The following is a 14,267-nucleotide window of genomic DNA, read 5'->3' as shown; positions in this document are numbered from 1 at the left end:
TCGTGTCATCTCCCATAATACAAAATCAACTGACTAACTGGCGATGAAACGGCCGGCGATGAAACGGTCGGCGATGAAATGGATTGGCGATGAACGGGCGGCGATGAAACGTCCCATTCCGCCACTGGGTGATGTTCAATAATCCATTTCACGAACATCCGTCGTTGTGCATGGTCATTAGATTTCATTACTTCTGCCAATTGAACTTTGTCAGCATGAAGCTGTAGATGATCAGTGAGTATACGTACGTTGAAATTTGTAATTCTTGTCCACTACGCCGAATAGATGTTCATGAACTTTCACCAACACTCTCATGAGCTGCTTCGATATTGACATCTGAGCGGTTTGTTTTTGAACGACCAGTATGTTTAGAGTCCGCAATTGGTCCCGAGTTAAATCAATATTCCGATCATTCTTTGCACGAAATATTCGAACTAGGACCGCCATACGTGCATTATTTTATAAATATTGTTTACCAATAAAAACTCGTTGTTCTATCGTGTATCGCTCCATTCTTTACTACCACTTATTGGTCAGCGTTGGCTATTGTCGTATTAAGAAGCGGATGAAACATTTCTCAATCGGCAGCTATATGAAACAATTTCTCGACCGTTCGACTTGTACGTTGTCTAATTTCACGCAGCCAGAACATTTGTTGTCTTCCGACCCAGCGTTTACATTATTACATAGACCAGGGTAATAAGCTGGAAATAGACCATGTTCGGGACACTCAAAAATCCAGGTAGCTGACTACTTTTTTAGTTATTGTAGACCTATAGAAACAAAACCTACCTGTTTCCTGCCTAAAGTTCGCGTCCGTTTTTTAATGATTAAAAATTTAGTGCAAAAATCGAGATTTTTTCGATTTTTTGCACCCCAGTCAAAAGCTAATCAGTTGACATAAAACTACAACATTTAATTTTTGAGAACATTGAAAAACCTTCAAACTGCCGATTTTTGAAAGTTAAAAAGTTAATTTGTTGCTACGCAAATTGCAACATAAGTGAAAATCGTTATTTGTTAATAACTTTTACTAAAACTACTTTAGAACTTTAGGGTTTCACCCAAAGTTGTGTATTGGGGTACTTAACAAACCCTTAAAATTTGAGACCGATCCATTGATTAGTTTAAAAGTTATTCTACTTGTTTATCCCAGAGACCTTTATTTTGCAATAACATAAGACAGAAAATACTGAAGATAAGGCAATTCTGCGTATGCCAAATGAAAGTAGAAAAGTGATACTATCAAAATGTACTAAAAAAGACAAAAAAAATATCTAATATAGTCAAAAATAGTAAACGCGATAGAAACAAGATGTGACACAGCAGAAACCAAGAGGATACTGAGAACATCAGAAATGAGAACGCTGAGGTCAATAACTGGGAAAACACTGAGAGACAGAATACCGAACGACAGAATAAGAGATCTCTGTAACATACAAGATATAGTACGGTGGGGAAGACAGAGACGACGAGAGCGGAATCAGCATGTAACGAGAATGGACAGCGAGAGAATAGCCCGTATAGCCAGGGATTCGAAGCCAACAGGCAAGCGATCAATAGGAAGGCCCTTTAAAAGGTGGCGAGATAGCTGGCAGTCAACATCACAGCTACGAATACAAGCGCAAAATCGGTAAGGAACAGGCCAAGAGGCCGATTATAAGAAGAAGAAGAAGAAGAAGACATATTCGAAAAGTTGGTATTCTACACAAATTTTTAAAAATGTTGTTCAGTTATTGACTAGTCGTGGTAAGTGAAGGTGGAGCTGGGAGCCGACAAAATGCACGAGTTCAAAAATTAAAAAAGGCAACTTAAAACTTCTATATTTTCTATATCTCGGGATCTACTGAATATATTTTGATCTTTCTTTTTTTAATTTGTATGTAATTTTTCTGTACATTATAAATATGTAATTTGTCTGTTTGCAATTTGACATTTATTAATTAATAAACAATCTAATTTGTTTAAACAACTTTTGAATAAATAATCTTTTCCCAAAAATCCATGTTTTTAATCAGACTACCATTATTAATCATAGAAAAAGTTAAGTTATACTTTAATAAATAAATTATCTTCAATAAATAATTATCTAATAAAAATAATTTAACAAATTGAAGAGTCTCAGATGCAGAATCCACCAATTTAATAAAAATTAAAATGGTAAATAGTAATTTAAACCTGAGACTTTTCGCGTTGAAAGTTCTTACTGGTACGTCCTTAATCTGCGACTTTTTCAATTAATAAGAGAGCAGACGACGAATACAGAAAACGAAAGGGAAACGATCACATTCCACCTTCATTCGTCTAGGAAAAGGACAGCAGAGGAACTTTCAGTACTCAAACCGAGTAAAGGAAATAAAATAATAAATGATGGTTTTGCTTGTTTTTGATTCAGAGGGTTGCACACCCGCTAGACAGGCTGTTTCTACCATTTCAGGCGTCATCAGTAGCTTTTGTTAGCGTGCACACCTCTGAATCGAAAAATAGCTCCACCATCATTTTAAAAAGAATCTGAAAAATAATTAAAATTTCCCATTAGACGCGATACAGCGACATCTCATAACAAATTCAAGAGTCTCAGATTCTCAGTAAGAACTTTCAACGCGAAAAGTCTCAGGTTTAAATTACTATTTACCATTTTAATTTTTATGAAATTGGTGGATTCTGCATCTGAGACTCTTCAATTTGTTATGAGATGTCTCTGTATCGCGTCTAATGGGAAATTTGAATTATTTTTCAGATTCCCTTTAAAATGATGGTGGAGCTATTTTTCGATTCAGAGGTGTGCACGCTAACAAAAGCTACTGATGACGCCTGAAATGGTAGAAACAGCCTGTCTAGCGGGTGTGCAACCCTCTGAATCAAAAACAAGCAAAACCATCATTTATTATTTTATTTCCTTTACTCGGTTTGAGTACTGAAAGTTCCTCTGCTGTCCTTTTCCTAGACGAATGAAGGTGGAATGTGATCGTTTCCCTTTCGTTTTCTGTATTCGTCGTCTGCTCTCTTATTAATTGAAAAAGTCGCAGATTAAGGACGTACCAGTAAGAACTTTCAACGCGAAAAGTCTCAGGTTTAAATTACTATTTACCATTTTAATTTTTATTAAATTGGTGGATTCTGCATCTGAGACTCTTCAATTTGTTATGAGATGTCGCTTTATCGCGTCTAATGGGAAATTTGAATTATTTTTCAGATTCCCTTTAAAATGATGGTGGAGCTATTTTTCGATTCAGAGGTGTGCACGCTAACAAAAGCTACTGATGACGCCTGAAATGGTAGAAACAGCCTGTCTAGCGGGTGTGCAACCGTCTGAATCGAAAACAAGCAAAACCATCATTTATTAAAAATAATTTATTTATTAAATTGAACTTTAACGTTTTGTATGATAATTAATGATACTATGATTAAAAAAATAGATTTTTGTAAAAAAATATTTTTTCAAAAATTGTTTAAACAGATTAGACTGATTATTATTAATTAATAAATTTATAAACAAAGTGCATATTGTAAGGTACATACGTAGAAATTACATACAAATAAAAAATAGAAAGATGAAAATCCATTGTATTTATCCGGAGATACAGAAAATTGTATTACTTTGAAATTTCTTTTTCGGTATTTTAACTCGGTGGATTCTTAGGTTCCCCCTAGTAACCGTTTGAACTTCAATTTTGAAAAATCGTAGAGGGTGCTGTGAAGATACAATGTTTATGCAAATTCTTTAACAAAAAATACAAATCCCATTATTTAAAATGGCATCAATGAAATTCCTTAATTAATATAAACAAATTAGCTGTGAATTAAAAAAAACAAATGGCTAACTTTGTCCCTAATGAACCCAGGCTAAATTTTTTTATATGAAAATCGTGTTAAAATACTAACTTTCCGAATATATAAAAATATTTTTCCTACGGACAATATTTGCCAAGTTATTCTAAATGTTTATAAACTACAAAATTTCAAAAATTTGGCATTAGGATTTTTGATTATATTGATTAATTTTTTCATCTTTTTAAATTTAGTAAAAGTTATTAACAAATATCGATTTTCATTTATTTTGCAATTTGTGAAGCAACAAATTAACTTTTTAACTTTCAAAAATCGGTATTTTGAAGGTTTTTCAATGTCCTAAAAAATTGAGTTGTGTAGTTTTGTCAATTGTTTTGCTTTTGAATAGCAAAGAATCGAAAAAATCGCGGTTTTTTGCAATAAATTGTTAATAATTAAAAAACGAACGCGAACTCTAGCCAGGAAACAGGTAGGTTTCTTCTATAGGTCTACAATAACTAAAAAAGTAGTCAGCTACCTGGATCTTTGAGTGTTCTGAGAAAATCCTTATTACCCTGGACTATATATTTTGCCCTAAATTATTAATTTGAGTAAGCGATATTTAGGTCCTTTCATTCATCATCATCATCATTCTCTTTGCCTTATCCCTATGCGGGGTCGGCTTCCCTAATTGCATTTCTCCAGACAACTCTATCTTGGGTCATAGCAATGTTAATCCCCTTTACCAACATGTCCTGCCTTATCGTCTCCCCCAGGTCTTCTTTGGTCTTCCTCTCCTACTCCTTCCAGGAATCTGCACTTCAGCTATTCTTCGTATTGGGTGATTAACGTCTCGACGTTGAACATGACCAAACCATCTTAACCTATGCTCTCTCATTTTGGCATCAATTGGTGACACACCTAGACTTCCCCTAATATACTCATTTCTAATTTTATCCTTCTTTGTCACTCCACTCATCCATCTAAGCATTCTCATTTCCGCCACATGCATTCGTTGTTCCTCTTTCTTTTTCACTGCCCAACATTCAGTTCCGTGCATCATAGCCGGTCTTATGGCTGTTTTATAGAATTTTCCCTTCAGCTTCATTGGAATTTTTCTGTCACACAACACTCCACTCGCTTCTTTCCACTTCAGTCATCCAGCCCTAATTCTACTGCATGCATCTCCATCTATTTCTCCATTACTCTGTAATACCGATACTAGGTACTTAAAACTATTGCTTTTCACAATCATTTCACCATCCAAAGGTACCATTTTATTTGTAGTAACTCCATCTTTAAATGAACATTCCAAATACTGTTTTTGTCCTATTAAGTTTTAAACCTTTTTCCTCCAGAGCTTGTCTCCACTGTTCCAGTTTTTGTTCTAAGTCTCTTTCACTATTTCCTATTAACACTACATCATCAGCATACATTAGGCACCATGGAATACTACCCTGTAGTTTCGCTGTTATCTGGTCCAAAACTAATGAGAATAAATGAGGACTAAGCACCGAGCATTGGTGCAATCCTACTTTCACCTGAAATTTATCAGTCTCTCTCACACCTGTCCTAACACTAGTCGTTACTCCCTCATACATATCTCTCACAATCTTTACATATTCGCCAGGGACTCCTTTCTTATTGAGTGCCCACCACAGAATCTCTCGAGGAACTCTATCATATGCTTTCTCAAGATCGATGAATACCATATGAGCGTTGGTCTCTTTATTCCTGTATTTTTACATCAATTGCCTTACAATGAAAATTGCATCTGTTGTTGATCTGCCCTGCATAAAGCCAAATTGATTATCGGATATTTCGGTTTCTTCACGTATCCGTCTATCAATTACTCTCTCCCATATTTTCATGGTGTGGCTAAGTAGTTTTATAGCCCTGTAGTTTGTGCATTGTTGTATGTCTCCCTTGTTTTTGTAGACAGGTACTAATATACTGCTTCTCGATTCGTCTGGCATTTGTCCAACTTCCATAATTCTATTAAATAGACCTGCTATCCACCTTATTCCTGTCTCTCCCAATGCTCTCCATACTTCCCCAGAAATATTATCTGGTCCGACTGCTTTTCCTTTCTTTATTTTTTGAAGCGCTTGAGCCACTTCCTCGTTTGTTATTCTGGTAACCATTGCTGTTACTGTCTCCTTTAACTCCACAGGCTGTCTGTCAAATTCTTCATTTAGTGAACTGTCAAAATACTTTCTCCATCTCTTTTTGACATCCTTTTCGTGAATTAGTATTTTATTACTTTCATCTCGGATACATCTAATCTGATTAAAATCTCTTGCTTTCTTTGCTCTCTGTTTGGCTATTTTATATATTTTTGCTTCGCCTTCCCTGGTATCAAGTTGATCGTATAGGTTTGAATACGCTTCTGCTTTAGCTTTTGCTACTGCTACTTTCGCTTCCTTTTTGGCGACCATATAGTTTTGAAGGTCTATGTCCGATCTGGTTTCTTGCCACTTTTTATATAATTTTCCCTTCTCTTTTATTTTTCCTTGTACTTTATTTTACCACCACCAAGTCTCTTTATCCTCAAACTTCTTTCCTGACGTTTTCCCAAGTATTTCAATAGCCGTCTCTCTAATAATATTGGCCATTTTTCTCCAAATTGTGTTAGGGCTTCCTTTCATGTTCCAACATATTTTTTCTATTATTCTTTCCCTGAATAGACCTTCCTTCTCATCTTTTAGCATCCACCACTTGATTTTTTTGTGGTTCTCTCCGATATTTTTGTTTAGTTTCGCTTTTTACTTCGATGTCCAGAACAAGCAGCTTATGTTGTTGGCTTACTGTCTCACTAATTACTACCTTGCAGTCCTTGCATTCACGTATGTCTTCTTTCCTTATCATGAAGTAATCTATTTGGGATTGATGTTGTCCACTTTTGTAGGTAATAAGTTGAGTTTCTCTTTTTGGCAGGAGATGCCATCATTTCAGTATAAGTTTGTATTGCGTTTGGAGAAGGTCTTTTCATTATTATGGCCTGAAAAGATTTTTGGATATTTGATGCCCGAATGCCTTTTCTATCAGCACCATACCCTGCCCTGCACGTTTAGCCAATACACCACCAATGCAACCAAAGTGCAGTATTACCCCACACCCGCCTGCATTTTTCTGTATAGGCCAGGATCCCTACTGTAAGGACTGCCCTATAAGCCAATGTATTGTTGCCCGTATCCCGCCACTAGGAGGCACACGTACTTTATTCGGGATACCTTATTCGGGATTTAGGTCCTTTCATTATATGACCGAAATATTGAATCTTTCTTATTTTTATGATGTAGATCAACTCTCGCTCTTTGTGCATGGTTTCTAGCACACGTTCGTATGTGTGCTGCCCACGGGATTTTGAGCATGCGACGGTAACACCACAACTCGAAGGCTCCTACTCTGTTACGATTTTTTATTTTTGTTGTCCAGGTTTCATATCCATAGAACAAAACGGACCAGAAGTAGCACTTCAATACTCTTAGACGTGTGGTCGATGGCAGACTTCTACTGCACAATACAGAACGCTAGCTAATAAAGCTTTTTCGCAAAGTTCTATTCTGGTCGAAATTTCCTTATCACTTGTCAGTCCAGCCATCCAGATATCTAAAGTGTTCCACTCTTTCCAGGATTTTGTTATCTCATTTTAAGACTGAGTCTTCGATATTAATTTTTCTGACCACCGTTGATTGTTAAGCCATTTGTAGAACTTCCGTTGTTTGCAAATTTCAACAAGATTTGCAGGTCTCCTAGACTTTTGGCCATTCCTAGGTATTTACATATAACTATTACTTTTCACAATTTCTAGGATTACACCGATCCTAGGTATTCAAAACAATTAGTTTTCATAATCATGTTTCCATCCAGTTATCATTTTATTTGTAACCTTGATCTACTACGTATAACCAGTATAGTCGCTAACCTCCACTAATGAACACTGCACTACAAGAAGACCTACTACGTATTACATCTTTTTCGTCAAGAGGTTGTTTTCACTGTTCCCGTTTTTGTTAGAAATCGCTTTCACTCTTTCCTATTAATAATGTATCATCGGAATACATCAAGCACAAGGAAATGTTACTCTGTAGTCTCGGTGTTAACTGATTCAAAACTAATCAGGATTAAGCACCGAGCCTTGGTGCAATCATACCTTCACATAAAATTTATCAGTCTCTTTCACACCTATCCAACACGAGTTTTTACTCCTTCATAATATATATGTATGTCTCTCAAAATCTACATATTAAATCTACAACATGAATACTATATGAGCGTTTGTTTCTTTATTCCTTTTTATCTGTATCTTTTTATCAACTGCCTTGTGATGAAAATTACACCTGTTCTTGATCTGTCTTGCAAACTGCCAAATGCCAAACTGATTATCGGATATTACGGTTTTTTCACGTATCTATCTATCAATTAATTCTCTCTCCTATTTACATATAATAGTGTAACCAAGTACAGTTGAGTCCGGGAATCTTTACCCGTGCGTCATCATTTAAAATTTAAAGCATACGAAATAAGTCGATGATAAGTCGGAAATTGAAATTTACTAAATGCAACAGCAAGTGACAGTAAGTGACTTGCTGTTGCGTTTAGTAAATTTCAATTTCCGACTTATCATCGACTTAATTCGTATGCTTTAAATGATGACGCACTTGTAAAGATTCCCGGATTCAACTGTAGCTATATTGCGCTGTAGTTTGTGCATTATTTTGTTTTATAACCCTTGTTCTTGCAAATAGGTATTATTGTACTGCTTTTCCATTCGTCTGGCATTTGTCCTATTTCCATATTTCTATTAAATAAACTTGTTAGCCGACTTGTTTCTGTCTCCCTTAATGCTGTCCACACTTAAAATTACTGACTTGTTAGCTTATAGACATGTATAACAACTTGATATTTATTACGTCACACGCTTGTAACTAGGCTAATGCAAATCTGGTGGAACACATTTTCCAAAAAAAAAACGGAACTATGGCCAATAACAAGAAATAAGCCGAGATATTGCAGCGAACAATTCTGCTCTCAACTTTTCCGTGGCGACATTTTATGAGTACCAGCACTATAACGGGTTATAATTTTTTTACTCCTACATTTACATTTTTATTTATAATCTCTTAAATTTTCATCTCTTAAGGTCGCGGCACCTTATCATGCACGTAACGTTTCCAGCACGTATAGTAGTCTCCGAAAAACCTGATTTTATTGAAGGGTGTCTGATACATTCCAGACAGTGTGAATTCTTCTTCTTCTTTACGTGCCATGTTCCCCACGAAGGTTGGCAATCATCATTGCTATTCTAACTTTTGACACTACAGCCCGAAAGAGTTCAGTTGAGCTGCATCCAAACCATTCTCTGAGATTTCTCAACCAGGACATTTTCTTCTACCTATGCTGCGCCTTCCTTGAATCTTTCCCTGCATTATTAATTTTAGAAGTTCATATCTGTCACCACGGTTATATGACCCAAGTATTGCAGTTTTCTTATTTTGATCGAATCAAGTATCTCCCTGCTCTTTTCTATTCTTCTTGATTGGTTATTCTGTCTGTCCAGGAGATTCTCAGCATTCGTCGATGTGTCCACATTTCAAATGCTTCCAATCCATTGAGACATTGTTTATTAAGAGTCCATGTCTCCAAAACATACAAAAGAACAGAAAATACATAACACTTTAGTACTATTTTTCTAATATTTAGGCTGAGGTGTCTACTACATAATATTTGTTTCATATTAGTGAATAAACCTTTTCTATTCTAATTCTGATTTCTGTGGTATAATCGTTTGTTTCACTAATGTTTGTCCCTAAGTAGTTATAATTCTGAACTCGTGTGAATTGTGTGAATTGTTCATATTATGTAAAACCATTTAATAATATTTTTCGGAAACTAAACGCTACGTGCTGGAATCGCTACCTGCATGATTATATGCTGCTACCTTTAATGTAAATAAACAATGGAAATATGACTTTAAGAAAAAAATGCTATCTTGTTTTTTTTCGTAGAGTGTATTTTTTCACCAGCTTTTCAGTGACCTTACTTACAAGCATGTAACATCAAACATATGGAAGTTACTATGGGGCCCTGTTTCAAACTATTTTTTAATAATAAATTTAACAAAATGTTAAACTTTTTTACGATTTCTTCAAAATAAAGCCTTAAAGAATCCATTTCAATTTACAAAACACCACTAAAGTGATTATTGGGGCAAGTACAGTTGTGTAAATAATTATTACTCTCCGTAAAAAACACATATGTATATTAACTTCTTATTTTCTTATTCTTCTTCTTAGGGTGCCTGTCCATTGTGAATGTTGGCGATCATTCTGGTTATGATAATTTTGTTGGTTGCTATACGGAATATTATTGTTTAGGCTTAATCCAAGCCAATGAAATAAGAAAGAAAAACTTCTGTTGGAGTGAAAGTAAAGAGAAAGATATACTCCAACAGAAGTAAGGAGAAAGAAACAAGGGGATGCTAACAGAACAAAAATTAAGGGGCTTCTACGTTGAAGCTGAAGTAATAAAAATACTACTTTTGCAGTAGTATTATGTAGGGGGAAAATGATAAGATGTAGAAATATATGGACTGATTATAGAAGTATGAATAGACAGAGGCAAACTGAATGGAGTGACTAGCAAGAGATGCAAGAGAACTACAACTTGACACTCAAGGATGATGGTAGCTCATGATGGTAGCTCAAAGTATATAATGATGATGACTAGAAAAGGTAAATATTAAGATAAGAATAATGTACTGAAAATGTACAAAGATGAATAAGTGCTAAAGAAGAACCAATTAAATAAAACTAACAAATCATGGGCGCCAAGAAAATGATCTTCGATCACTCTCCCAGGTATCTTACACTGCTGTCAAATATTAAGTATATTAAATCAGTAAATGTGAACATAAAGGAATAATAAAAATAAATGATATACAAAATAAGTAAATATTTATTTAAAATAACTACCTAGATTTGTGCAATCTCTGAGTTAAACCAAATTTAATAGTATGTGACTCTAAAATGTCTAAAATGACAAAAGTTATGGTTTTACAGGATATTATACAATAAAACAACAGTCCTGTTAGATGTATCTTACAAAATTATATACCTCTTACTTATACATAGGGTACAACTCACATGAGACTACCAAATGGTTATAGTACGCTTGCTACGTACAACTAAAATTAAAACCCGAAAAATATGACCAATAATATAAATAAATAGGCACAAGCCTGACAAAGAGAAAATACTATAATGGATTAAGCCTAAAAGTATTGAGCTCTTTCTATAGCATGCTCTTAGGTTTGCAAGCCAGGATATTTTTCTTCGTCCTGGGACCCCTTTTCCTTCAATTTTACCTTGTAAAATGCATTGGAGTAGCTCGTATCTGCCTTGATTTCTCATTATACGTACTATGCCAAGTACTGCAGCTTACGGCCCTTCACGACGTTGACGAAATCTGCGGTTTTTTCGTCCTCCGTAGTACTTCTTCATTGGTGACTTTGTCAGTCCATGGTATCTTCAGGATCCTTGTGTACAACCATAGCTCAAAATCCTGAAGGTTTGATAGAGTTTCTGCCTTCAATGTCCACGTTTCTACTCCGTATAGAAGCACTGAGTACACGTAACATTTAAGGAGACTTATTTTTGTTTTTAGCGCGAGGTCATGGCATAGTTAAGAATGAACTTTTTGCCTTTTCGATGCGACATTTAATCTTTTGGGTATTGTCTCCCATGACTCATTGATTATAGGTCCTAAGTAGTTGTATTGTAAGACACGTTCAATACTCATTTGGTTCACACAGAGATTTGCTCCAGTTATGTTTTGCTTGCTGATGATCATTACCTTGGTTTTGCTGGTGTTTATATCTAGTCCATATGTTCTACTTGTTTCCGTTATTTTGCTCATTAAGTTTTGCAGCCCTTCTATAGTATCGGAAAATACTATTGTATCATGTGCATACCGCAGGTTACTGAGCTTGACTCCATTTATTGAGATGCCTTTTAGAACCTCTTCAAAAATGTGCTCTGAGTACAGATTGAGTATCAACGGTGAGATTATACATCCCTTTCTCACTAGCTTTAAGATTTTCACCTGATCTATATATTCTCCATCTATTCGGAGCACTGATGATTGATTACAATACAGGTTAGCTATTATTTTCAGGTCTCTTCCGTCAATCACTGTCCTCTTCAGCACTTCGATCATTTGTTCATGCCTGACTCTATAAAAAGCCTTTTTGTAGTCAATCAATCATGCAAAAGCATCACAGCTGACATCTTTACATTCCTTAAACAACACCTGCACGCTAAATAAAGCCTGGGTTCTTGTTATGTTCTAAGGTCGTGGAAAAGTTTTCATAAGTATTCTTCCCAAACATCTTCTTTCATTATAGCAAGATTGCCTTCATCATCTATAATCTTTCCTCTGTTGCGTTTTCGGAACTTTCCAGCTAGTTAGTTAACCTTTCGATGGACATTAAAGTTATCATATCGACTCTGATACTCCTCTATTGGACATTGTTCTGTTTTTTGTTTCTCTTTGGCTTCTCTGATCTTTCTTCTGACGATGAACATCATCATCACTCTCTTTGCCTTATCCCTATGCGGGGTCGGTTTCCCTAATTGCATTTCTCCACACAATTCTATCTTGGGCCATATCAATGTTAATCCCCTTTACCAACATGTCCTGCCTTATCGTCTCCCCCCAGGTCTTCTTTGGTCTTCCTCTCCTACTCCTTCCAGGAATCTGCACTTCAGCTATTCTTCGTATTGGGTGGTTAACGTCTCGACGTTGAACATGACCAAAATTTGAATTGAACCAAACTCTGACGATGAACATTTTCTTAAAAAGATTTATTCTTGAAATTTGTCATTTTGTTTATGTGAACTATCAAAGGGTATGAATTTGACTTGACGTTACTAATTGCGTATGTGCCATCTTCGATATAGAACGTGATATCGCAATTATATTGGTTAAAATTCTGTATCATAATAAAATGTTTATCATAATAGAGCCCATTATGATACCTGTATTGAAATTTTAATTGATATATTAAAGTATAAGAGTAGAAAAAGACCATATGTCTTCAGTATTTATATTTTCTACTATCAATGAAGTCATCATTATACTCGTTGTAGGTAATAGTGTGATTGACCAAAAATTGTCTATTTTAATTATTTTTAAAACTTATTGATAACATCTAATTTAAATCAATAATTTTTTAGGGATGAAGCAAAATGTAATCCAAAGGACAAGCGCGACAATTATGAAACTTTTTGTCAACAACAGACGTCCACGATAAGTCTTTTAGCTTATAACAAAACATCTAAACAGTTTCAGACTCATCAAGTTGATTATCCAAGTGGTTGTGAGTGTGTTTTAAGTGTATCTGATCCACCAACACGGAACATTCCAAAGAACTAATAATTTTCTCGTGACTTTCGTTGATAAAGTTATCTAACAACTGCTTTGGGTAAATTTAGTGATATCATAACAATATCCAATATAAAGATTATGCAAAAGAACAAACGTACTTTTTAACTTATAAACAACATATAAACAATTAAAGATCATTATTTGATTTTAAATATTCAAGGTGGAGACCGGTAAACTATATGGAAAAGAGATACAATTTTACTGAAGAAGTAGGGAAAATTCTTTAAAATGGGTGTTTGTAAAGTTATTTTTGTTAATTTGTTGCTTAGTTATTGGAAAAATAACTTCAAAAGTCGATTTTTTGAAAGTCATTAATACATTTCCTACAAATACACAAAAAACCTGAAAATAGAAAATTTTTTGAAAATTTTTTATAAATCACCCCGAAGCCAGCCAATTATAGACAATTTGGAATCTATATTTAGTTTTACCATATAAACGTGTGTCGCAATTTATTGTTAGGAAAAAATGATTGTTAGGAAAAAATAAACATCCGTCTAGGACTGAAACCACCCCAGTCCCAGTCAATTATATAAAATTTATGATCTATACTTGAAATCACCTAGAAACCAGCCAAGCATTAGAAAATTCGGGATCAGCTTTACTAAGAAAGTTAAAATAAATGTATAGATATATATCTTACGGTATACCGCAAGGTTACCACTAACGTCAAGATTTTTGAATGACACCAAATACGATTTTAGTCCCGTCAAAATTTCATACCGAGCGATAAGACGTATTGACTTCAAAATGAGCATAAATTTTAGTTGATTAGAACCGGAGATATTGCGACTTTTATAAATGTGTAGTTGTGAATTAATATAAGTTTTTGACAATAAAATAGAGAGGTTAACAATCGCTTTGGTTTTAACCCTTTATTTTTGGCGCATCGTAAACGGCTCATTTTTAAAAGAATAGTTTTGATTTTTTTTTTGTTTAAACTTGAGTTTTTAGCCTTTTAACTGTTGTTTTTTTAATTCCCTATTACGGAGGGGAGTGCATATAGATTTTCACTTCGGAAAAAATCAAACAAGGTATATTTTAGT

The 14,267-nt window shown here is 34.8% G+C and overlaps 1 protein-coding gene across 1 annotated transcript in view; it reads left to right on the top strand.

Moving 5' to 3' along the window:
• Positions 1-13,358, top strand: part of LOC114332693 (uncharacterized) — a 34,961-nt gene extending 21,603 nt beyond the window's left edge. The window contains exon 3 of the mRNA XM_028282520.2: positions 13,011-13,358. Coding sequence (XP_028138321.1) covers positions 13,011-13,209 — 199 coding nt within the window. The 3' untranslated portion in view covers positions 13,210-13,358. The remainder of the gene's footprint in view (positions 1-13,010) is intronic.
• Positions 13,359-14,267: the final 909 nt, after the last annotated feature.

The sequence above is a fragment of the Diabrotica virgifera genome, chromosome 4 (assembly GCF_917563875.1).
Source record: "Diabrotica virgifera virgifera chromosome 4, PGI_DIABVI_V3a".
NCBI lineage: Eukaryota > Metazoa > Arthropoda > Insecta > Coleoptera > Chrysomelidae > Diabrotica > Diabrotica virgifera.
This window is presented reverse-complemented; position numbering and strand designations above follow the sequence as displayed.